Source organism: Megalobrama amblycephala, linkage group LG7 (assembly GCF_018812025.1).
Source record: "Megalobrama amblycephala isolate DHTTF-2021 linkage group LG7, ASM1881202v1, whole genome shotgun sequence".
In the NCBI taxonomy this organism is placed as follows: Eukaryota; Metazoa; Chordata; class Actinopteri; order Cypriniformes; family Xenocyprididae; genus Megalobrama; species Megalobrama amblycephala.
Genome location: NC_063050.1, coordinates 54,133,301 through 54,158,244, shown reverse-complemented (window position 1 = coordinate 54,158,244; position 24,944 = coordinate 54,133,301). Strand labels below are relative to the sequence as shown.

At 37.0% G+C, this 24,944-nt stretch overlaps 2 protein-coding genes and 4 long non-coding RNA genes across 7 annotated transcripts in view; 3 read left to right on the top strand and 3 right to left on the bottom strand.

Moving 5' to 3' along the window:
- Positions 1-1,595, bottom strand: part of LOC125272883 (probable serine/threonine-protein kinase samkC) — a 6,064-nt gene extending 4,469 nt beyond the window's left edge. Inside the window, exons 1-3 of the mRNA XM_048198049.1 lie at positions 1,239-1,595; positions 972-1,140; positions 280-471 (exon numbers count right to left, since the gene is read on the bottom strand). Coding sequence (XP_048054006.1) covers positions 280-471; positions 972-1,140; positions 1,239-1,304 — 427 coding nt within the window. The 5' untranslated portion in view covers positions 1,305-1,595. The remainder of the gene's footprint in view (positions 1-279; positions 472-971; positions 1,141-1,238) is intronic.
- The window catches only part of LOC125272880 (urokinase plasminogen activator surface receptor-like), a 21,525-nt gene extending 6,266 nt beyond the window's left edge, over positions 1-15,259 (top strand). The window contains exons 1-4 of one of the 2 annotated variants that reach the window (XR_007185947.1): positions 12,140-12,259; positions 13,994-14,125; positions 14,341-14,448; positions 14,602-15,259. Coding sequence is in view for 1 of the 2 variants with exons in the window: in XM_048198046.1 (XP_048054003.1) it covers positions 13,994-14,125; positions 14,341-14,448; positions 14,602-14,792 (431 nt within the window). In the remaining variant the exon portion in view is untranslated. Of the gene's footprint in view, positions 1-12,139; positions 12,260-13,993; positions 14,126-14,340; positions 14,449-14,601 lie in introns of those variants that run through there. The other variant, XM_048198046.1, reaches the window with a different exon arrangement.
- Positions 6,003-7,980, bottom strand: LOC125272887. Its single transcript, XR_007185950.1, has 5 exons — positions 7,870-7,980; positions 7,279-7,393; positions 7,059-7,148; positions 6,420-6,581; positions 6,003-6,128 (listed from the first exon to the last, which is right to left on the bottom strand). It is a non-coding gene; the product is annotated as an uncharacterized LOC125272887 (long non-coding RNA).
- Positions 14,678-23,895, bottom strand: LOC125272888. Its single transcript, XR_007185951.1, has 3 exons — positions 23,452-23,895; positions 16,909-17,032; positions 14,678-14,810 (listed from the first exon to the last, which is right to left on the bottom strand). It is a non-coding gene; the product is annotated as an uncharacterized LOC125272888 (long non-coding RNA).
- Positions 20,228-20,651, top strand: LOC125272886. Its single transcript, XR_007185949.1, has 2 exons — positions 20,228-20,480; positions 20,555-20,651. It is a non-coding gene; the product is annotated as an uncharacterized LOC125272886 (long non-coding RNA).
- Positions 22,894-24,944, top strand: LOC125272885. Its single transcript, XR_007185948.1, has 3 exons — positions 22,894-23,060; positions 23,906-24,028; positions 24,273-24,944. It is a non-coding gene; the product is annotated as an uncharacterized LOC125272885 (long non-coding RNA).

Genomic DNA, 24,944 nt, shown 5'->3' with positions numbered 1-24,944 from the left:
CTACATTATTACAGTAGATACTGGTATAACACCTCAGAAGTCACATCACACTAATCAGTCACTTTTTTTTTCAAATTTAAATACATTTCCTTATTTATTATTATTATTTATAATGACCATTTATTAGTAGTATTATTTCAGTTTAAGAAGGAGAGACAGATTAAATGTTTAACATGGTTATCATGTATAACCATGATTAAACAACATATGAAAAAGAAACAGGAACTAGCAATTGAATCATGATTTATAATGCTATTTGAAAAAATCAGCAGAACTTACCGTGTTTTTGCTGAGGTTGTTCAGTGATGGGTAGGATGGGAGAACTGGTGGTGGACTGGATGGGAGGAGGACTGGTGGTGGTGGACTGGATGGGAGGAGGACTGGTGGTGGTGGACTGGATGGGAGGAGGACTGGTGGTGGTGGGCTGGATGGGAGGAGGACTGGTGGTGGTGGACTGCTGGTTAGTACAATCTAAATGGTACAAAAAGAGAAATGTATTCACCTCCTGTAATAAGAACAAATGTCCCTTTTTTTTCTAGCAGGGACTGTGCTCCATTAGGAAACGTCCTGTACATTTGTCTTTTGTATTCTTCTGTCTATAAATGCTGCCCTATGGACTCATTATCTCATATGAACTGAATCGATTAGGTGTCATAAACCATCAGAAAATTTAAAAAAATGCTGACCAGTGTTTCCCAAAGTCAAAGATGATATATATATATATATATATATATATATATATATATATATATATATATATATATATAATTTCAAATATCAATTAATTATTACAGCTCTAAAAGAAACACCTATTGGATAAAACAAAGACCAAATTTGATGAAGCAATTTTTGGCCCATTGTGGTTTGCCCTGTGACAGCAGTACCAAGAAAATGCCCAACTGTAATTGCTGTGTCCTATTTATTTTTATGTTGACTATGGAGTAAGATTTTAAATAATCACACACACTTACCATTAATTAACAGTTCAAAGAGAGCCTTCATCCTGTCAAGGCATTTTTCAGAATGGTCTGACAGCTGCCATTTTGGCTGGAGGACTTGTGCGGACCAGGTTTTCTGCTTTTTGGTTTTCTTTCCAATAAAGACTATGGCCTTGTACCCCAATGTGTTTAACTTTTCCACCTAAAAAAAAATATATATATATATTATGTAATATATACAGAAATATAAGCAATTATAAATGTCTTAAATATTGTGGGCTACAGACGTTAAACACATACCAAGACAGATGCCTCATCAATAACATGAGAGGTGGTTTGGTTTTTGTTTTGGTCTTTTAACCACATCTCCTTTCTGTCCTCAAATTTCTGAAGTTTTTTTGCCAGTCTTTGCTTTCTTGGCTGCACTGATTGGCAATATTTGCAGGTCTTGGTGGCCACACCAATAGCTGCTTTGCAACCAACACATGTTGTTATTGTTGACCCTCATGGCATCTTAAAACTAGAATAAAAAACAATAAAGATTTAATAACCAAAGAGACAAAGGATCTGCCTTATTAGGTGTTACATTAATGTTTGTAATTTGGCCTATTTCAGCATTATCAGTAGGCAGGTGTCAGATATCAACACTTCATGTATGTTTTACATTTTTAAACACGATACAGCACGAGATATCGTTAATGTCGATGTAGTTTATTTTAAATGACAATAAATTTCTGCCCTTGAGACCGCCAATTCGTTTTGATGACCTGTGTGTCATCAGTTGCAGTGCATTGTGGGATTTGTAGTATGAGTGAGTGGTGGGAGAGCGATTTACCGCGGGCCATTAATAATAGACGTATGAAATTATCCAGACACGGAAAAATATCTATATATGACTTTTAGTCCATATCGCACAGCCCAACTACAGATTCTATGCAACAATTACCTATACTCCATAGTTTCATATAGCTCCAAGTTGATCTCTGTTTTCATCTAGGCATTGTATTTTTGTGTGAATGATTTTACCACTTTTCTTACTGTAGCTCCTAAAGTTTTCAATTTATCATATTATTCTGACCTCGATTTAGCATATTGCCGCCAACTGCAGCTAATGTTAAATGCGGTGGCTAATATAATTCCCAATAAACCCCTATGTCATTGGACACATCCCTATAAATGTTATGGTGATAAATAATTAACGAATGATGGCGTAGACGGCGCTAACTAACTTTTTTATTCAGGTTCCGTTAGTATATGTATATATCACTACGTATAAGCCTATTCATTACCTACCTTTGAGGATGTACAAGTTTAAATGGTGGGTGGCTGAAAGAGCGAAAACGACCCCCTCAATCTCTTGTCAATCTGCTTCACCTCTGTGCATCTGTGATAGGGCAACCCACGTGTCAATCAATGACCTCTCGCAGCTACGTTACCCACATGTAAAAACGTGATGCCACTTATGTATGTTGTTCGGGTCTGTTTGACCCGTTTTCATTTTTTTTCAAAAGAAAAATAATATGATTAATTATTTGTTAAAACTCAGACACTTTGGCCTTGGCTCATTTTCTGTGAAGAATATAAATGTATTTAATTATTTAGCAGATGCTTTTTTACAAAGCTACTTAAAAAATAAATACAATATTACAATAGAAAATATATCTGACCACACACTGTACACCACATTTATATTACACAAAGGATGTTTGGGTCCCGGGGCTAATAAAAGTGTGGAAATTGTAGGTCCTGTGTACCTTTATCTCCCTCCTGTCAGGGCCTGCTGTGTGTGTGTGTGTGTGTGTGTGTGTGTGTGTGTGTGTGTGTGTGTGTAAATAATGATCTAAATGAGGATGTTTGAGAATTTTTGTATCTTTATAATTTTGGAGGGTTTTATGCCAGGATGACCCCAACACATTCATTCAAATAATTTATATCTGCCACAGCAAATAGGCTACACAGTGCATCTAGTTAGATTTAAGTAGACAAAAAAAGTGTGTGCAGTGCTTTATTGGATGGTAAACTAGTATATAACTCTCTCACACTTACACACAATCTCTCTCTCACATGCATGCACATACTCATGCACACACACACACACACACATGTTAGGTTTTTTGTGAATTGTGGGACTTTCCATAGGCCACAATGCATTTTATACTGTACAAACCGTACTTTCTATCCCCCTACCCCCCCTACCCCTAAACCTAACCATCACAGGAAACTGTGCACACTTTTACTTTTTCACAAAAACACCTTTTAGTATGTTTATTAATCCATTTACATTGTGGGGACCGGTGGCTGGTGAACTCAGGTTTATATTACATCGTGGGGACATTTGGTCCCCACAATGTAATATAAACAAGTACACACATCACACACACACACACACGCATGTTTGTTGTAGTATCTTTGTGGGGACATTCCATAGGTGGAATAGTTTTCATACTGTACAAACCGTGTTTTTTATCCCCATACACTACCCCTACCCCTAAACCTGCCCCTTACAGGAAACTGTGCACATCTTTACTTCCTCACAAAAACTCATTCTGTGTGATTTTTAAGCCTTTTAAAAAGTGGGAACATGGTGTAATTTCCTCATATGTCACCTTCTCTTGTAATACCCATATCATACCCATGTCATTATAAAAAAATTGTTTCCAGAATTGTTTTCACAAAAACGTGCACACACACACACACACACACACACACACACACACACACACACACACACACACACACACACTTGAAGCCCTTCAAAGTACTCTCTGAACCATAGCCTGTTAGGGAACATGTCCAAAATGTGAAAAAATAAAACTTTGTCATAGTGCTTAACCAAATGCATCACCATCACTGGAAAGGTCTTGACCTGGAGAGTAACATATATCAATCTCAAGGTTCTATATTACTCCAGCTTTAAGATATTGACCTTTGAACCTTAACCACAGGGCATATTTGAAGGCTTATAATTATGGGACAAAAAGGGTTACAAACATGAGACCAACTGTTATAGAAAGGTGTTGACATGGGTTATGAATTCAGCATAGTTACCAAGGGGTGTGGTGGGGGGGATGGGGGTGCTATGGTGTAAAAATAAAAATTCCCCATTGAATAAGACAATATTTAAAGTCTGATGCCAAAAATGTGTTTGACATCCCCTCAACCCCCTGGAATGCCACCAATAAAGTATTTACAACTTCCAGTTTTAAGGAAAACCATGTGTTTTAAAAAAAAAACTACAACTCCCTAGACCCCTCTTTAGTACTTGTGTAGACATCAGCATCCCAATTGTAGTTCTTCCGTTTTAGGGTTGTGCTAGGGTTGTGAAAACATATATCTACCCAATATATCAAATATTACAAACTTTCTAATAAATAATTGTACTGCTTGTATCTGATCTATGCTAAGTAAAGACAAAAATGTTAGTTTAATGGCGATAGTTTGACTAAAACATGAGACCAGTGCGCCAACTGCTCTGCTCACGTGACGCAAAACGGACTGTTCTCGTCTCCATAGTAACGACCATAGCCTACTCAATCTTCTGAAGTGCTGCGGTATAAAACCACACAAATATATTTAAGACAAGAGATATTTAATTTTCCACTTAATGTCAGCCGTTTTTGTTTTCTCGACAGGAACCTCGAAAGTCACATGATTGAGACACAAAACAAAACATTTAAAAAATATTTTTAACATCTGGCTTGACAGCTGTTATGTCTGCAGTCCTAACCTGGATGTCAATCAGTTTGTGATTGGCCGCCTCGCCATTACCTTCCCCACGTGAGCAGTTGACAGCCTTATGAATATGAAGCCTAAAATAACGTTTTCGCCCTAGTGGCTTGATATCGTACAGGTAATATGAATAAGTTAACAATGACAAAGCCTAAATAATATCTAATAATATAATTAATATAATATCTAATAATGTATGACTTATAGGATACAATATTTATTTTAATACAAACGTCTGGCCCTTATAGTAGAAATGTTTTGGCCTTCTGACAAGTGTAGTTGATGACCCTACACTGCCTGCCTTAGAATATAGGCCTAATACTACAGACTTACTTGAAAGGAACAACTCGCACAATAGGATAAAACAGTAAACTGACTTAAATGAAAACCATTCATGAATCAAACAAAAGAGACATGACTATAATTGAAACAGTTCACTTTACTGGGTGAAATAAATAATGTAGGCTTTTTAGAGCTAAGAAACTATGCCCTGTTCAAAATAAAGACTATATATCTTCAGATAGGTAGGGTTGTCTGTGTGCGTGTGTGAGCGAGTGAGAGAGAGCGTGAGTGTGTAAGAGACAGAGAGTGAGTATTAATATACTAACATGTGGAAAAATAAGCTAGAGTAGCACACTGTTAGGAGAGAGTAACAATACAATAGACAATGTAAACTACAGTAGGTACAATATATACAAACTATAGCGAAGCTATGTAGGGATGTTCAATACATAACGATTAAAAATGTAATGCTAAATAAAACAAAAACAACAACATGTTTGACAGTTGTGAATCACCAGTGATTGGGTTGGGGCAGAGGGTGGGGATTAATGCGAGATGAGAGGAATTTGCAGTACATTCTCTAAACACAAAGAAATCGTACAACAGCAGTAAAAAAACCTTAGGTTTCACATACAAGTTAACACAGCACTGATGGGTTCAACACAATGTGAAGACATCTTCTTAAAGTCATATACATCATCTCCCTAATAACTACTCTCCCAGTTCCTCATCAGTTGAGGAAGTATTCTCTGAGTCTTCCTCTTCAGAAAAGTCATCTAAGGGCAATGTTTGCAGTCCAAGAATACTTTTGTATGTCGTGCGTGCTGTAGCCAGTTGTGCTGCAACTTCACACAATCTTCTCTTCAGCACACAGAGTAGTCCCTCACGTCCGTTCTCCATTAAGCCTTCTGTACTGCCTGAGAATGTGACATTAAAGAAATGAGCCAAAGTTTACCAGAGAAGGAAATAGAAGAAAGAGACCTACAATGTATTATTCTTACATTTTCCATTGGTGTCTTCAGTGAGCTGAAAGGTAAACTCTTCATCTGTCCACAACACTCTTCATGTACTCCATGTGCTGCTTGACTTCGCGAACCACAATAAATTCTTCTTCTTTCAGTCTAGCCAGTAGCATCACCTTGTCAAAAACATTTTTTTTCCGCTCCATATCACCATTACCTGCAATACATTACATCAAAGTGTTATCTTACAACCTCCTATAAAAATATTGGGACAGAAGATATTTTGCATATTGTACTACTACAATAAAGAAATAATCCCTGACAGGATGAGATAGAAAATCAGTGCTTTACGTGAAGGGGTTTAATCACATCCATTTACAAATTACTGCATTCATTTTTTTGCATATTGCCCAGTCTTAAATTTTATTTTTACATCAAATTCCAAATTTACATTAATATGTGTGCATCAAACAATTTGTATTCAGTGCATTTCAGAGATAGTACTTACATTCCCATGGCCAGGAGTAGTTGTCCACAGCCAGGAGTTTATTGGGAGAAGGCAGTTTTTCAGCTTCCCCTACAGTAGCATTGTGGTCATTGATGGCAACTTCCAAGACTTTCTTCTCAACAGCAATCTTTCTTCTCAGTTGATGCCTTCGCTTGTTCCCACCTACAATGAGAAACACAAAATGAGTGTGCATTCACACTATGACTACACAAAAGCACCATTCAAAATAAGACTTCACAATATGTGTGTATGTGTTATGATTATTGTGACAGATATTGTGTGATCATTTTTGCATCAGTTTTAAAGTCATTTAAAAAACAAAAAAAAACCTAAAAAACTTGGGACTTTTTTTCAGAATCTATTTCAAACAATCTTTTTTTTTTTTTTAATAGAAGACAAAACTGGTAGGTCAGGACATCTCTGCACTATGCAGATATATTGGCAATATTTGGATATTGCACTCAAACTTATTATGATTTTGACAGTTTTTTCAGTATGCTGCCCTGACTTGTAGTAAACCTACTTCAAAACATGTTTTTTTTTTCAAATGAAAGACTTTGCTATTTCTACTATGTATAAATCAGTAGTGAATAAATTTTATCACAAATCTGCATTACTAGTGGCCTATTCTGCTCTTACCAGACTGACGATATAGCTGAAATTTTCGCTGTTTGATGCTCAGATATAGCCCCTCAATGGTCCTCTGCAAGTCATTTTGGATTGTTGGTACTTTGGACGACAACAATCAAATTAATTAATGCCAATTTCAGTTTACAATCAGCCCATTTTCAGATCCCTTGTACAAGGGCAGAGCCAATGATTCTTACAATATCCCATCAAATAATTTTTTTAAAAGTACCTGAGGTCCACTGCTGAACATCAGTCACCCACTGCTGGACTGTGTCTTGCTGTAGAGATAACTCAGCTGTGAGTTTCTCCAGGTCCTTTGTTGCCTCTGCAATCCTTTGTACAGTCTGTCCAAAAGAAATATCTTCGTTAACAAATGCTGAGACACAATTTAAAAACAAAAATGTTATTATACATATTTTTCTAGTTAGTACCTTGATGTATCTTTTGGCCAGTGTCCAGGTCAAGGTTTTCTGCCTTTCGCTTGTTCCAGCCACTAGCCTGGAGTTGTTAGCATGTCTGTGCGAACTTAACACGCAATGTATGTGCAGTAATTTAGGTACACAGTGAGGACCACAGGTCAGATACTACATTGATCATTCTCTAATATTGTCACATAAACCTGGAAATAATCATACACTTGATTAACGTGTCAGTAGTTAAATTATTATAAAGAGAATCCTGATCAGTGTAAAAGTGCTGACTAGAGAGAAGTTTTCTAAGGGAGCACCTATGCATGGAACTCTAAAATGTAAAGGCTGGGCATCAGTGTTCAAACCTCTTGGTCTCAATTTGGACACCACTATACATGAAAAATGCTTACCGGCTTTTGACATGTACTTGGAACATATGGCTGCTCGAGAGAGGAAGCTGTTAACCTGTTCAACCTCCTCCCCGATTGTTGTTCCAGCTCCTACTTGATTACGCCCCCCCCCCCCCCCCCCCCCCATTTTAACTGTAAAACACATTTACATGAAATGTTATGATTTGGAAAACAACAAGAAGTGGCAGAGGACAGACAATCATAATGTGTGGTGCAAATGGTAAAAAATGCATCTAATAGTCATTATTACCTCACACATCCATGAATGCGCTTTTGCATGCATGATGGAGAGAAATGGGCGCATGTTCATCAAGTCCTCCAACTCTGGACAGTGGTCCACAACTTTCTGCAGATATGGCCAATATTTGCAGACCACATCGGAGCAAAAAAACTGGACGTTCTGTGAGGCTAGCTGTTTCTGGAGATATAATGGGTATGCAAATATTTCTCCACGGAACATATTCAGTCCCTTCAGCAAAACCCCATGGCGGCAGACAGCAACTTCAACACCTTCCTCGTCTAGTTTGCTTGCAGACTTGTGTAACGAATGTAGCGGTTCGTACAGTTATTAATCAATTTATGGATGAAATATGAATATAATAATTCATAAGGTTATGAATAAATTATCATATATCGACCCAACGGGAATTAAACATATATTGTGAATCAATTACAACGAATTATAATCAATTACATATATGATTAGTTCTGGTTTAATAATTATTTAGAGAAACTGTTCGTTTGTCCAGCAAACTAAGTCCCTCACAGAATATTATAAACGGAGTTATTCTCTGGCCATGAAAATAACTTGCTGTTAGCATAAAGCGATCGAAAAACGTTAAAGTGACTTGGTCTTCAGTTGAAAGAACAACAGAACAATCGAGCATGAATTAAGTGTTTAATATATGCAGCTACGACTACAGAGATTATACGTCTAAAATTTACAAAGTTACACATTTTACAAAATAAGCTGTAAATCATAGTATTTTTGGGAAGAGCCAGCACAGAAATGGCATTTGATGCAAACCAAATGCGCCTGGCTGGGTTGGTCCTTTCAATGTTTCAATTTTGGGGAAAAATCTAGCAAGCATGAGGCGTCGTAAAAAAGACAAAGGAGAAGAAGAAGAGAGCCAGTTTGTGTCGTTGTCTTTAAACTAACACACCTCCTGTGGTGTTACACTTTGTTTGGTCTCCTATAAATATAAATATAAATTTAGCTTACACATGTCCAGTTGTTCCATGGATGTAATCAACAAAGCACACTAGAGGACACCTCAGCATCATTGGCCAATGTGGAAACTGGTCAGTCTCTGGGGGGGGGTGCTCCTTTTGAAGTCACCAAAGTGAGGAAGTTGCCTTTCTGTTTACCCTCGCAGGTCCACAAAAGTGTCAAGTGGGCTCATCTTTGGCAGATCTGTTCAGAGCCGGGATGGTTTTACAACCCAGTCCAGCATGCTAAAAAGCGTTCTGAACATTCCAAAGTTTATTGATTATCCTGATACGTGTGCATACGCTACACTTGTTAGCGACTCTCGTGCTGAAACCCGCACCACATCTCCCTTTCCCTGGATTCTTAAACAGATGAGGGCAAATACAGACATTTACAAAGTTACATTTTACAAAATAAGCTGTAAATCATAGTATAATGGCATTTGGCATAGCAAGCAGTAAAAAATTTAAACTGTGGTGTTACACATGAAGAAATATAAATTTAGCTTATGTCCAGTTGTTCCATGGATGTAATCAACAAAGGAGGACACCTCAGCATCATTGGCCAAAAAGACTCCATCAAAAAAACCATCAGGTTTGAAAGAAATATATAGATGTGGTAAATTTACTGTACAAAAGTACTGTACAAAAGTAATTGTGGCTTACTAGCATTTCTTTGTAAATGAATGTTACACACCCTGGTTCGCTTTTGAAACGATATAATTTGCGGTTCCCATCCACTGCAACTGCCAACATGGAGGGTGTGCATGCAGGGCACTGAAAATGCTGGACCTGAGACAGCTTGTCAACCTCAAATTTGGCATAGGCCCATTCGAGGAGGGCCCTCTGCATTGTGTCCCACATATCTTACCACTCTTAGAGCAAAAAAGAAAAAAACAGTAAGTAACTGTTTCAAAGATTGGCTTTAGACCGTGGTCATGACAAAGAAAGGGCTCTGTCAAGAAATATGTGCTGAAACTTTGAAAACTTCTGAAAACTTTGTAAGAACAAGTCCTAACAATTAATCCATTATTTAAAAGGTGATCCAAACAAGATAACTTAAATGAGGAGTCCACTCACTCGCCCGAAGAGTTTTGTGCGACACTCAAGCATGCTGACAAAAGCTTGTCTCGACATCCCTGGGGCAGTGATTTTTAGATCCTCATACGTGGTGAACAAGTCCACCATGTACAAGGTCTCAAAATTGACAGTCGCTGGCCAGTAACCACTTTCAACCAGATCACTTATGGTCACTGGCAAGGTTTTTCCACAGGAACAGTTTATTGATGGAAGAAAGAGGTTGTATCTTCCTGAAATTTCAGAAAAAAACCCAATTATCTCTTGTTCACAAGAAACAAAAAACACAATATGAAGAAATAATAAAAACAATGTTACCATTCATTCCAATTAAAATAACTTGCTTTCCCTTTGAAAAGCTTGTTTGCCCAGTGGAGCAGTCGCAGCACAGAGGAATGATTGGTAACATGCAATCTAAAAAGCAGAATTAGTTTAGATATTAAGAGTAAATGAAACAAAAAAACTCAACAGAGAGGGTGTTGTTTCTATCAAACAAAACTTCATCCAGCATGTTTGTTGAAGTAAACGATGGTTTGTGTAAAATGTAAAACAGCCTTTATAACCTGAAACTTTAAATCTACCTTTTTCATTATAGGAGAATTTTCCTCCCTCGTCCTCCTGAACAAAAGTAGATGGCGGCAGGTTTCTGAAGAACCCCTCCACCATGGATGCTCTGTTATGAAGCACCAGGGCCTCATGTGTAGAAAAGTCACAAGCTGTGCAGTAGAGTGATCGTGGTAAACAGTCCCTACACATCACTACTGCAGCCTTGTGTCCACAATGATGGCAAACCCCCTCCTTGGGCTTCTCAGAAGATAGCATATTATTCAGCATGAAGGGCCTCATAACTGTCCAACTCTCCAAAGAGGTAGTTTGCCTGTTCCTCCAGTCTGAGGGACAAGGTTGTTCAGCACCACTGCCCAAGAGGTCTCTGACATCTTGAATGAGAGAGTCTGAAAATGAAAATGAAGAAGGCAACGGTAAATCTGGGCAATTACCACATAACAATTGAGGAAACAAGTATTAAGGGGAAAAAAACCTAAATTTTCGATGATTACAGAGTCTTCAGCTGTTCTGGTAGACGGCGCACAGGACACGGTTTTAATGCTTGCTGAAACGGCAAAAATATAATTTATCCATTCAGAACTTGCTCAATTAATAATGAATGCAACTAATGATGAAAAAAAACAAAACAAAAAAACAACCAGTCGCAGAATCTCGCTTCCGTTTCTCCCCAGCTCTATGTCTTTTTGGCCGAGGTTGTCCATCTTTGTCTTCGTCAATCCAAACACAAAGCTTTGAGGATTTTTTTGAGTCTCCTTTAGATTGTCCATGCTGATCCACCTACATAAACAATTTAGCCACAGAATAAACCACCACCCACCAAGGTTATCACCACCTATAAACATCTCATTATAAAACTAATGTTATAATATTGGATTGTAAAAATTCAGTCTAACGGTTGTGGTCCTGTACTGCAGAGACAGATCTAGAAAACCTGTTAGAAAATAGAAAAAAAAAAAGATAAATAGAATATTGAATTAAACTCTGACTGGCTCTAACATGTGAACTCAGCTCAGCACTATAGCTTTCATTTGAATAAAGGTACAGTACATTGAACTGTATAATTGCACAATTTTCATTTGGAGTGTTGCAGTTTTGCACCTTGATACTTCTTCCCTGCTATACCTCTAGTCTATTATGGTCTTAGACCTTGTAATTGACATGCAATTAGTATGCTTTTTCCACTACTGAAATAATGTTATTTACCTTGTACTCATCCAGGAACGCATCAACCAGGTATATGGCATCCTCGGGGTCAAGATTATTCATTTTTCCACGCTTCCTTTTCATCCTTGTTTAACTTTTCCTGCTTTTCCTTTTTCGTGGGGCCTTTACGCGCCAAATCCCGTCAATGAGCTCGCACCAGACAGGAAGTTAAATGCACGGAAGTTCCGGTAGATGTCAACATTAAAACCACTGATCGTAACTTATCAACATTAGTTTCACCCGTTGCCACGGATTGATGTGTTGATCAGCAAATCAACCTCAGACACAACGCATACAGTAGACAGGGGTTTGATCCGTCAGACGGAGCGAAATTGTAAGGAAGAGTATGTGGAATCTGGGGCCACAGCTATGTTTAGGCGATAGTAGCGTCCATAGCAACCAAAACGTAGCAGTTTCACATTATTCTGGCGAGATCTGAAAAATCTTTGCAACAACGCGCAAGCGAGTGATTATGTACATTCACTGAGTGAATATTATGAAAATAGAATATATATTTCTCGCTAAAAATGTAATCAAACCTTATTTTGATGCAGAAAATAAAAATATTGTCCATAGCAACCAAAACGTAGCAGTTTCACATTATTCTGGCGAGATCTGAAAAATCTTTGCAACAACGCACAAGCGAGTGATTATGTACATTCACTGAGTGAATATTATGAAAATAGAATATATATTTCTCGCTAAAAATGTAATCAAACCTTATTTTGATGCAGAAAATAAAAATATTGTCCATAGCAACCAAAACGTAGCAGTTTCACATTATTCTGGCGAGATCTGAAAAATCTTTGCAACAACGCGCAAGCGAGTGATTATGTACATTCACTGAGTGAATATTATGAAAATAGAATATATATTTCTCGCTAAAAATGTAATCAAACCTTATTTTGATGCAGAAAATAAAAATATTGTCCATAGCAACCAAAACGTAGCAGTTTCACATTATTCTGGCGAGATCTGAAAAATCTTTGCAACAACGCGCAAGCGAGTGATTATGTACATTCACTGAGTGAATATTATGAAAATAGAATATATATTTCTCGCTAAAAATGTAATCAAACCTTATTTTGATGCAGAAAATAAAAATATTGTCCAGCAACCAAAACGTAGCAGTTTCACATTATTCTGGCGAGATCAGAAAAATCTTTGCAACAACGCGCAAGCGAGTGATTATGTACATTCACTGAGTGAATATTATGAAAATAGAATATATATTTCTCGTTAAAAATGTAATCAAACCTTATTTTGATGCAGAAACTAACTCAAAATATTGTCCATAGCAACCAAAACGTAGCAGTTTCACATTATTCTGGCGAGATCTGAAAATCTTTGCAACAACGCACAAGCGAGTGATTATGTACATTCACTGAGTGAATATTATGAAAATAGAATATATATTTCTCGCTAAAAATGTAATCAAACCTTATTTTGAAGCAGAAAATAAAAATATTGTCCATAGCAACCAAAACGTAGCAGTTTCACATTATTCTGGCGAGATCTGAAAAATCTTTGCAACAACGCGCAAGCGAGTGATTATGTACATTCACTGAGTGAATATTATGAAAATAAAATATATATTTCTCGCTAAAAATGTAATCAAAACTTATTTTTATGCAGAAACTAACTCAAAATATTGTTTTTTTTTCACTAAAAAGTAGAGAAACGTTCGCCATGTTTTTTGTTCTCACGGCCGGGCTCTCTAAAGTCACGTGACTTGGACGCAAAACAATAGGGAAAAAAAATGTAACAGTCATACAATTTAAGGGCCATTATTGTAACCCCTCTACGTTTTGCACTTTGGACCAACGTAGTCAGGATACGTTTTCATATGAGACTGGGTTGCGTTTTTATGGTGGAATTTACAATTTCAAAAACAGAATATTCTACATATATTTCTGATATTTAATCGTTTTCTCTCAGATTATGATTTTGTATATAAAAAATGTTTGAAATGAGAAAAATGCAACATATTTGTCATATTTATAATTAAATTTTCCATCAAAATACTGTGCAGTTTAACTGGTCTTTCCTGTATCATTCATGTTTTTAGGTGGCATTAGTGCTAAAGTGAAGATTAAAGATTGTGCTCCTGCCTGTCAAAGTGGGTCCCTGAACATAGGCACTTTAAAGTCGACTATTTCCTGCTGTAACACAGATCAGTGTAACCTCCAAGATGCTCCAGGTATTGTCCTTCAATGATCATGTGCAAATAACTATCTTCTTTAAAGTCAACACTCATTTTACTTCCAAATGACATTCAATCAGAAAATAAAACGCAGGGTGTGACTTTCTGTCATGAACAGATTGAATGGAGCAGCTAAAGGAGTGTTGTTTCATTAGATGCTATATTTTATACAGAAAATTAAATTCAAATAATACTTGTTTTCCTCCCTGTAGATCCCTCTAATGTCCCCAATGGAAAGACATGTTACACCTGTGATGTTCAGAGCTGCTCAAACATTTTGAACTGTTTTGGGGATGAAGACCGCTGCATTACAGCAACAGGTGAGAATCTGGAAAAGAACAAAGATTAAAGTCATGATCTTTTAAACTCTTAGGTTTAAACATTTGACACAGATCACATATACCAATGTCCAGCTTAGACTGAATCAACTTTTTTTTTTTTTTTTTTTTTTTTTTTTTTCCCCTTTTCATCAGCGACTTCTGGAGGCCAGTCAGTTTCTGTAAAAGGCTGTGCATCTAAATCTATTTGTGGCACCACAGCATCAGTTAGTGATTTTGGGAGCTTCTCATGTTGTGAGGGGAACCTGTGTAACGGTGCTCAGAGTGTCTCCCAGAGCTTCCTGTTCCTCTGCTGTTCTCTGCTCTCCTACTTCCTGCTGCACTGAATCCAGCAGCTCTTCATCCTACAATAATACATATATCAAATCATCTATCAGAGGAAAATATTAGAATTATTTCTTTATTGATTCAATACATTTTTTTGTAAAACAATAATTGTGTTCTCAATATCAGGATTTTCCTGTTCAGTTAAATATCACAAATGCAACAAGAGAAATAAACAGATATTATGATAAAATTTTACAAATACTTTGTAAATGTTTATCATTTTACCTCATGCACATCATGCAATTAAAAGTTTTGTATATTACTCAGTTTTTGTTTGAGTGTTGATTATTATATCTGACAATAAATAGCAATTTGATAGTTTGAGCTCTATTAATAATTGTTATGGCTTTTCTTTAAGCATTTGTCTTTGATAACAGGAGTGAGCAAGTTTTTCATGTGTACAGAGTCCATAGAAGCAAACAATGTCTTTCTTTTGTTCCAATGAATAAACATTGCCTTAAATCCACTTCCTGTGTCTCATTCCTTGATGTTGATGACACCTAATAAAAAAGGTAAAGGTGACTTTAATTTCACAATTTTTTTTTTTTTTTTTTTTTTTTTTAAATCTCAGAATTGCATGTAATAAAGTTGCAATTGTTATTTATAAAGTCAGAATTTCGAGATATAAACTCATAATTGCAAGAAAAAAAAGGCAGAATTGTGAGTTTATATCTCGCAATTCTGACTTTGTCTTTTTAAAATTTTTGTTCTGTGGGAAACAATCATCCATAATATTCCACCTTCTTGCAAGCTACCCTGGTCAAAAACTGTGCTTCCAAATTACCAACAAGCACACTTGTTACCAGGTGTTCTGATTATATTGAGTCACAGCGCACCTCAGTGGACAACAAAAAATTTACAATACTACAAATGGCTCCTACAATACTTTTTTTTTTTTTTTTTTTTTTTTTTTTTACTTTTTTTTATTGTAATGTACCAAGTGAGAGGATGCCCTGAACTCACGTTAAACTCCCTGAAAGAGCTAAAAGAAACCCTGAATATGTCTGTCGAAATATTGAAAAAATTTCACAATAATGAACTTGCTCATTTTGAGTCATTTTGACCCAGAAACACATTTTTGTTTTATTGAGTTACTGGAAAAGTCTCAGCTTTCTAATTTAGTTAAAATCATATTATAGAAGCTTCTTTTCACCACAACTGAGTAAAAACTATGGTTCTTTAAGAATTAAGAGAAACTTTCTTATAAATACTTAAACTCAGTTTTTTCCCTCGACGGGAAAAAAGTAAACTCAGCATAAAATCAGCCTTGCTTACTGTGTCCTCTTCTATAATACTGCATGATACCTTCGACAAGAAATACCACAAGAAAACATCAGAGTTATCCCCAAAATTAAACAAAAAGTAATAAAATGCAAATAATCATTTCAAAGAATTGCATCATCAAACACTCGGTGTTGGACTAGCTTAAAGGATTAGTTCACTTAAGAATTAACATTTCTTGATAATTTACTCACCCCCATGTCATCCAGTCGAAAAGAAATGAAAGGGTTAGTTCACCCAAAAATGAAAATTCTGTCTTTAATTACTCACCCTCATGTCGTTCCACACCCTTAAGACCTTCGTTCATCTTTGGAACACAAATTAGGATATTTTTGTGCAATTTAACCAAAACTTTCAAGGTCCAGACAGGTAAAGATTTAAAATAGTCCACGTGACTGCAGTGGTTCAACTTTAATTTTATGAAGCGGCGAGAACACTTTTTGTGATCAAAAACAAAAATAATGATTTTATTCAATATCTTCTCTTCTGTGTCATTCTCATACGTTATTTACGTTCAGTGCTTCCAGGTTAGTCAACGCCCCAACGCTGTTCACGTGATCAGCACGACGCATGAGTATGATGCTGACGCAGGAGCTGGCCAAAAATAAGTAATTAATGACTGGATTTTCATTTTTGGGTGAACAAACCCTTTCATTTCAAACCCTTTAATTGAATTTACTGAAGGTTATATCAGGAAAAGTAAGTTTATTAAAGTCATTTACAATATGTATACATTCATTAATCTTATGTCTAACATGATGAAAATGTCTTTGTTAATGTCTCGATTACAAGAGAGATGATAAATATTATGAAGTACAGTGTCTTTCAGCATACCTTCCGATGTTCATCCGTGTTTTCGTGCCGTGGGAGAGATGATCGGTTCACTCACGCTGGCTGAATGATTCAGTCAACAGGCTTTCATTCCATTGCATCTTCTCACAAAGTAAACAGGTGACAGCTAAAAGATCAAAAATTTAATTAATGATAAATTAATGTTAACTCCAGACTTGCTTTTTTCTTTTTGGAACATTTACAAAATGTTGTAAAATTTTAATACATTTTAAAACTACATTTACCATTATTTACCACCAGATGGCAGCAGATCATCAGACTGTATTGGAAAGCCAACAGTTTAATAAAATATACCCACATCTGTCAGCTACTCACCCACACTGCTGCAACACGTGTAGTCTACACAATTTATACTTGAATAGACAAAGTCAAATGTTGCTACTGGCCCCAGGGGAAGTTAAAATGTGATAGAAATCATTCTTTAACATCCCACTGAGCAAATTACGTCCAGAAGACGTCTTTTTGAGGTCTTGTCTCAGGTTGAAAAGACGTCCACTGAGGGGCCAGAATGAAAGTTTTTATGACGTCTTTTTTTGACGTCTTCTGGACATCCGATATAGACGAACACGCAGAATCACCAAAGGAGAAAAATCACAATTTTTAAGCCACCATCGTGGAGATGAGTGTTTGCTTTAGTTGACCCTTGCCTTATTAATATTAGTTTGTTTGGGTAGTTAACTGAGTCATAACCAGACAAGCAAAGAGAAATGATCAGGTGTTGATTATGTTTTCACATAATCATTATTTGACCTGAATCACTGAACTCATGAAGAGCCCAATCTCTGAATTAGATTTACGTTATTGATTCCAGCAGAACTGTGATTCTACAGCAGAAGATCAGCTTTATCAATATAATCTGAAGGATTTCACATGATAAAATTTTATTTCTCTTAGGCACACACAGACATCAAGAATCAGCCTGTGAATCTCAATGACGGTGACAAGCAACATATTCTGATCAACAGATCAACTCTGAACATTAGAAAACAAGCTACTAAAAAGTCACATAAACAGAACAAAATAAAATATGAGAATAAAGGAAATTACTGTAGCGTATGCACACGTATCAGGATAATCAATAAACTTTGGAATGTTCAGAACGCTTTTAGCATGCTGGACTGGGTTGTAAAACCATCCCGGCTCTGAACAGATCTGCCAAAGATGAGCCCACTTGACACTTTTGTGGGCCTGCGAGGGTAAACAGAAAGTGCAACTTCCTCACTTTGGTGACTTCAAAAGGAGCACCCCCCCCAGAGACTGACCAGATCCACATTCCAACACCCCACACACACAGGGACACACAAAAACACACACACAGACACATACAGAAACACACAATCATACATTTTTAACTGTATATGTGAACTACCACTATGCTGGAATATATACATGATATATTTTAGAGCCTATGCATGTTTCCTAGTGTTTAAATGAGTGTATTTGTGCTAGTGTGCATTTTAATAGGGGAATCCTGTCTGTAAACCATAACTTCTTGTCTATGCCTTTCTGATCTGTCGAGTTTGATCTCCCCGTAAAGCTCCGGACTCGAGCTATTCACTGAGGTGGGTCACATGGCTGACATATGCATTTTTCTATGTGTTTAATGATACTGTGAAGAAAGCACTCGATCTCGAAATCCGGTCTGATAGCCATTAAGTATGCAAATTCATCTAGGAGACCAAACCAAGGAACTTTGCCCGCCAAATAGTGCTGCGCCTCTATTGGCCGCTACAATTCAGGAGGTGTGTTAGCTTGGGTTTCCATAAAAACAACGACACACACCTTCTCCTTGGTTCTCCCGGTGTTCTCCTGATCGTCTCGTGCACGTCTCTCCGGACGCCTCAGGTGACCGCGCTTCCCAACCACGCGCGCAGCTCAGGAGGACCACTTCCTTAGACTCTCTCTCTCTTCTCTCTCTTCGACTAAGTTACTCTTCAGTTTAAACCTCTTTTGAAAACCCCGCCGGAGAAACCCTCTCGGAAAGGACCAACCCAGCCAGGCGCATTGAAACTGCTACACACGGACTTGAACCAATAAGCAAGTATTATAATTTACCTGAAATTTGTTTAAACTGATTTCTGTGCTGGCTCTCTCAAAAAGGTTTGACTGTGTAATTTGCCATTCTTTGATCATCTTTCTTTTCCTGTCTTTTCTTCATTTTCACTCTTGTGTATATATATGTGTATACCTTCTGTATATATTTTAGACATATAATCTCAGTCATAGCTGCATATATTAAACACTTAATTCATGCTCGATTGTTCTGGTTGTTCTTTCAACTAAAGACCAAGTCACTTTAACGTTTTTCGATCGTTTTATGCTTTGATGCTATAATAGGAATTTATTCTCATTGGCCAGAGAATAACTCCGTTCCTAATATTTTATAACATTCTGAGGAGCTGCAGTTTGCTGGACAAACCAACAGTTTCTCTAAATAATTAGTAAACCAGAACTAAACATATATGTAATTGATTATAATTCGTGGTAATTAATTCACAATATATGTTTAATTCCCCGTTGGGTCGATATATGAATCATAATTTATTCATAAGGCTTTAATTATTATATTCATATTTCATCCATAAATTGATTAATAACTGTACGAACCGCTACATTCGTTACATTACTAAGACAATTAAGCTCATAATTTATTCATGCAGCAATGCATGATGGGAGCCATGGATGAATTTTGATTGGTGGCTCCCAGAATGCACTGCAACATGCTTTTTGATGGCCACCACTGTTGAGATTCACGGGCTGATTCTTGATGTCTGTGTGTGCCTAAAATTAATACTTTTTTTTTTGTTCAACACACCTTTTCTGAAATCATTTGAATCATATTGTAAAAGCTGATCTTCTGCTGTAGAATCACAGTTCTGCTGTGATCAATAATGTAAATCTAACTCAGAGATTGGGCTCTTCATGAGTTCAGTGATTCAGGTCAATTAATGGTTATGTGAGACCATAACCAACACCTGATCATTTCTCTTTACTTGTCCGGCTGTTATGACTCAGTTAACTGCCCAAACAAACTCTAATATTAATAAGGCAAGGGTCAAGAGCCCAACTAAAGCAAACACTCATCTCCACGATGGTGGCTTAAAAATTGTGATTTTTCTCCTTTGGTGATTCTGCGTGTTCGTCTATATCGGATGTCCAGAAGACGTCAAAAAAAGACGTCATAAAAACTTTCATTCTGGCCCCTCAGTGGACGTCTTTTCAACCTGAGACAAGACCTCAAAAAGACGTCTTCTGGACATAATTTGCTCAGTGGGGAGTAACGATGTAGCACATAAAAAAATATCTGAGTAAAAGTATTAAACTCATCGAAAATATGTACTGAAGTAAAAGTGGAAGTAGGAGAAAAAAATAATACTCTAGTAAAGTACAGATACCGCCTTTTAGTACTTAAGTACAGTAGTGAAGTAGTTCTACTTCGTTACTATACATCTCTGGATATAAAAGGAATGGAAGTATTGTGATTTCATTCTGTTCCTGACACACGATGGATCTGAGAGTCTCTGTCGTTCTTCTTTTCATTTTTCTCACTGGAGGTACAAAAAACAGCAAGTATTTAATGTATTATTTGGTACACAGAGATCACTGAATGTCTCTCTCTGTTTTTAAGGAAATTCTCTCAGGTGTTACTCGTGCTTACCTAATTCGACGGGTTCCTGTAAAGCAAAAGTGGAGACATGTCCAGTTGGATATTCTAAATGTGCGAGGAGTGTACTGGAACAAACTGTTGGTAAGTCCAGTGTGAAGTGGAAATCTGCTGTACCAGGGTTGCCAACTTTGGGACTTTGGCTGGAGTGAGACTTTGTAAAAATTTCAGTTTGCGCATGTGCGTGGAGAAAATGTTTGGTAACCCTAATTTTAAAAATCAATGTCAGTCCATGTTTACTTAGTATCATTGGGGTGAAATTATTTTATTTTTTGTCAGTTTTGTTACCTGACAGGGGCGGAGCCAGACATTGTAAACATTCGGGCCTTAGCCCAAATCTATATTTGTCCAAAGACATTTCAATTTTCTATTAATAGCTTTACTGACATGAAAGGAGCTTTTGTTGTCCTATTCTTGTTCAGAAAATGTACATTATTTGACACTGTAATTTGTAAAACTTTGTTGGATGTACCTCTGCTAGGGGGGTCCGGGGGCATGCCCCCCCAGAAGAAATTTTTGTACATTTTAAGGTTAAATGCATCAATCTGGTCCACTATGGAAACTCAAAATTAAGAGCTTCAACCCATGTACAGTGTGCAAATTGAACAAAGAAACAGCATTGACTTGTACCTGGGCATTAAAAAGGGTTCAAACATTTTTTTTTTACAATGCTTTTTTTTTACAATACCAGCTGATCGCGTGCGCAAATGCGCTCACTTCTCTTTAAAACACGCAGCACAGACAGACTGTATATATACTTAATCACTGTCTTTTGCTGTTTTATAAAGGCACAAAGCCATATCACAGTTTCGATTTTAGTTCGTTGGCAAACGTATGTTTTAAATTTTCAGTTCATTATGAAACGGAGGCGGCAGCAGAGGGTCATTAATGGAAAACACTGAATGAATGTATAGCTGATAAATGTGCTAAAGTTGTCATATCGGTTGTTATATAACAAAACGTATATAACGTACTCGGTTACTTACGTAACCTCGGTTCCCTGAGAGATAAGGGAACGAGTATTGCGTTGCAAACGCTATGAGAAAACTCCTTTTCTCGAGAAAATAACGGGAATGGTGTGTAAAGCAGAAGAGGCCTGGCCAGTAGTGATGGGAAGTTCGGATCATTTTACTGACTCGGACTTTTGAGTCTCGTTCAACAAAATGAACGAATCTTTTTTCGAGTCATTTCGTTCATTTCGTTCATTTTAGCAAAATGTAATTAAAATGTTACGTGTTACTTCCCCAACACATCTACTACTTATGCAAACGTTGATCCCACTACAAACAATACAAAACTACAATGCTATAAGATTCAGAAATGATTAATTCATTACCTGGGTCTTCAGTTTATGACAAGCTGATTAAGCTCACCTCACCTCTTGTCTGACAAGTCTTCGGGTTTAAGGCAGTCCCATGCTAAACCAATGCAGTCCGAGCTGCAAAGAGAATTCATTAGTTCATTTCATGAGTCTTTCGGGTTTTTGAGTCGTTCCTTAAACACGTGACAGACCCATACACTAAGCCAATGCATTCTGAGCCGGAAAGAGAATTGATTAGTTCTCTTCATGAGTCTTTCGGGTTTTGAGTCTTTCCTTAATCACGTAACAGACCCATACGCTATTTCTGACATTTCTGTCACTGTTTTTGTTACTGAGGATCTGTGGTGTGTTATTATAAATAAATAAAGCCCTGTTATAAATAAAATATTGATTAATTTATCTTTTTGACTGTCTATCTGTAAATAAACACTAGGCTATATAATAATATAATAATCCAAGCCTACAATACAAAGTATTTATAGCCTAGTTTGTTCATTTTTACTCCAATTTTGAGTTTGCTGTTATAATAATTGCTTTTCATAGGCAGACTTGACATATTGGTCTAATATAAGAAGATTGCTCAAAAAGGACATAATGACATAAATTAAAAGCAAATAACATTTTGAATTTGAATTATTAATGTTAGTTTAAAACATCAAGGTTATGATAACTTCAGCTTTAACAGTTGTAACACAAACTCAAACAAAACTGGAGAGTTAACGTTATTTACTAATAAATATAATGTGCTTGGGTCACACAGCATAGTGTATGGGTCTGTCACGTGATTAAGGAACGACTCAAAACCCGAAAGACTCATGAAATGAACTAATCAATTGAATCATCAGGTGAACTACTTCTAGCAGTACAGAACCTGTAGAATATTGCACATGCGCGACTGAACGAATCACCCCCCGAGACGACTCGTTCTTCCCGAGTCACATAAAAGATTCGTTCAAAATGAACGAATCGTTCAAGAACGACACATCACTACTGGCCAGCGGCGGAGTGTGCACGATCCGGGAGTGCTGAAGACGTTCTGCGCGGTTTTGATGGGTGCGCGGCCACAAATGGGCGGCGACCGCTTCTTCCAGTGGCAGGAGCTTCACATATCCTTTTTCCTAAGCGCCCTCAACAAATAGAGCGTTAACTGTACGTACACACACTTGAGCTGCAAAGAAGCTCTGGCCGCTTTGTCAAAGACGCTTGAGTGCGCGCGCGCGGCCGGGGCTCTCTCTCTCTGCTCGTGCGCGCTAAAAATTTCATATTTTGGTATGAACATTAACCCGCCAGTGTGGCGGATAGCCTTTTGAGATTTGCTCGCCAAACGGAAAATCTACCCGCATTTGGCGCTTGGCGGGTGTTAATTTCGGACCCTACATGAGACTATTTTTATTGAGCAATTTCGCTAGCCCACATCATAATGCACGTCAGACAATATTTGCAACTATAGTTGAAGTCTGTAACTTAGTCTCGGCACACAGACTGATTAGGCAAGGCTACGTCTGTAGTGACAAGGCTCACCATTTTATTATTTGCTTACCTTGATTGTCTTCCAAACTTTCACACGTGCCGACTCCGACCCTATGTTCAGAACTCTCTCTGAACTTCTCACACGCAACTGACGTATCAGGTGCAAGGTTTTCAGCCAATCAACGATCAGAGAATACTGTAGGGAGATGTAACAGCTGTGGGCCTTAAACTCCTCTCCTGTCATTAAAACGCTGTGATCTAGTCATCAACAGAAAGTAACGGATTGAGAGGGGAGAAAAATGGATTTTGGCGTGACATTTCTTGCGTGTGCGTGAGAGCGTGAGATTGATGCTGAAAGCGTGAGTGTCACGCCAGATGCGTGAGAGTTGGCAACCCTGGCTGTACTAATTTACTGAAAGTGAAAGTACCGCTGGAGAGAAAGTATACTTGTGGATCTCTTCACATGACTGCAAATCTTGGAATAGTTTTGTCTTATTATATGGCTGTTTATGTCTTTTTTGCAGGTTCCTCTAAGGTGTTCTTCACATCTAAAGTGTGTGCAGATAAGTGTGTACCAGGGATCCATCAGATAGATGAAGGGACGTTGTCTCTCCACTGCTGTGACACTGACCTTTGCAATGCAGCAGGTATTGGTCCTCATTTGACTGTGTGCAGTTTGATTTGACCTACAGTAACATAAAATGAGGAAATGATTTATACAAGTCATTCAATAATTCAAACAAACAATAATAATAATATACAATAATATAGAGTTTTTATTGTTTTTAAAAAAATGTGAGGAAATTGATCAACAACAAACATGCCATTTTAATAACTATTATTATTAGTAGTAGCATTAATCAAAAATAATTTCTTCATAATCTTGATTAGATGGAGTGTTTAAGGGAAGCTTCCTCCTGCTCTTCTCTCCTCTGCTCTTCTACTTCCTGTTTCAGTGAGTCCAGATTCAAGACTTCAGATTCTACAGTGAAGATCAGCACAAAAACTGAATATGAGACACAATTGATTTAATTTACTGAATAAAGCTTGTTTGTTGCTCTGCTGTTCTTTGGTTTGAGGAACTGAAAGTGCTGATGCAGTAGTTATCTTAATAAAATACATTAAGATAACTACTGCATCAGCGCTCACAGATTTATACATTTCCCATACATAAAATAAAAGTTATTATAGAATGTAATAAAGAATTAAGGAACAAGAGTGTGCTAAACTGCTGTATAAAAATATTTACATACCTGTTTGTATTACACATCTTTCTCGGTTATTTCTGTGACTGGAAATTTGTTGTTCAACTAGTAAAGTTTTAAAAGGTTGAAATGCATGACTATAATACAAAACTGCTCACATTTACATTTAAGATATTTAGATTTTATCCAGAAAGACTGCAAAATTGTTCATGTGATCTGAAATGATGCAATATTATGAACTGAAATAACCCAAAAATAATCATAAGTTGTATTATTTAGTTTGTCCGTGATGGACTGGCCATCTGTCCAGGGTTTTGGGATAGGCTCCACAATCCCACAAACCTACTTTTTGTAATAA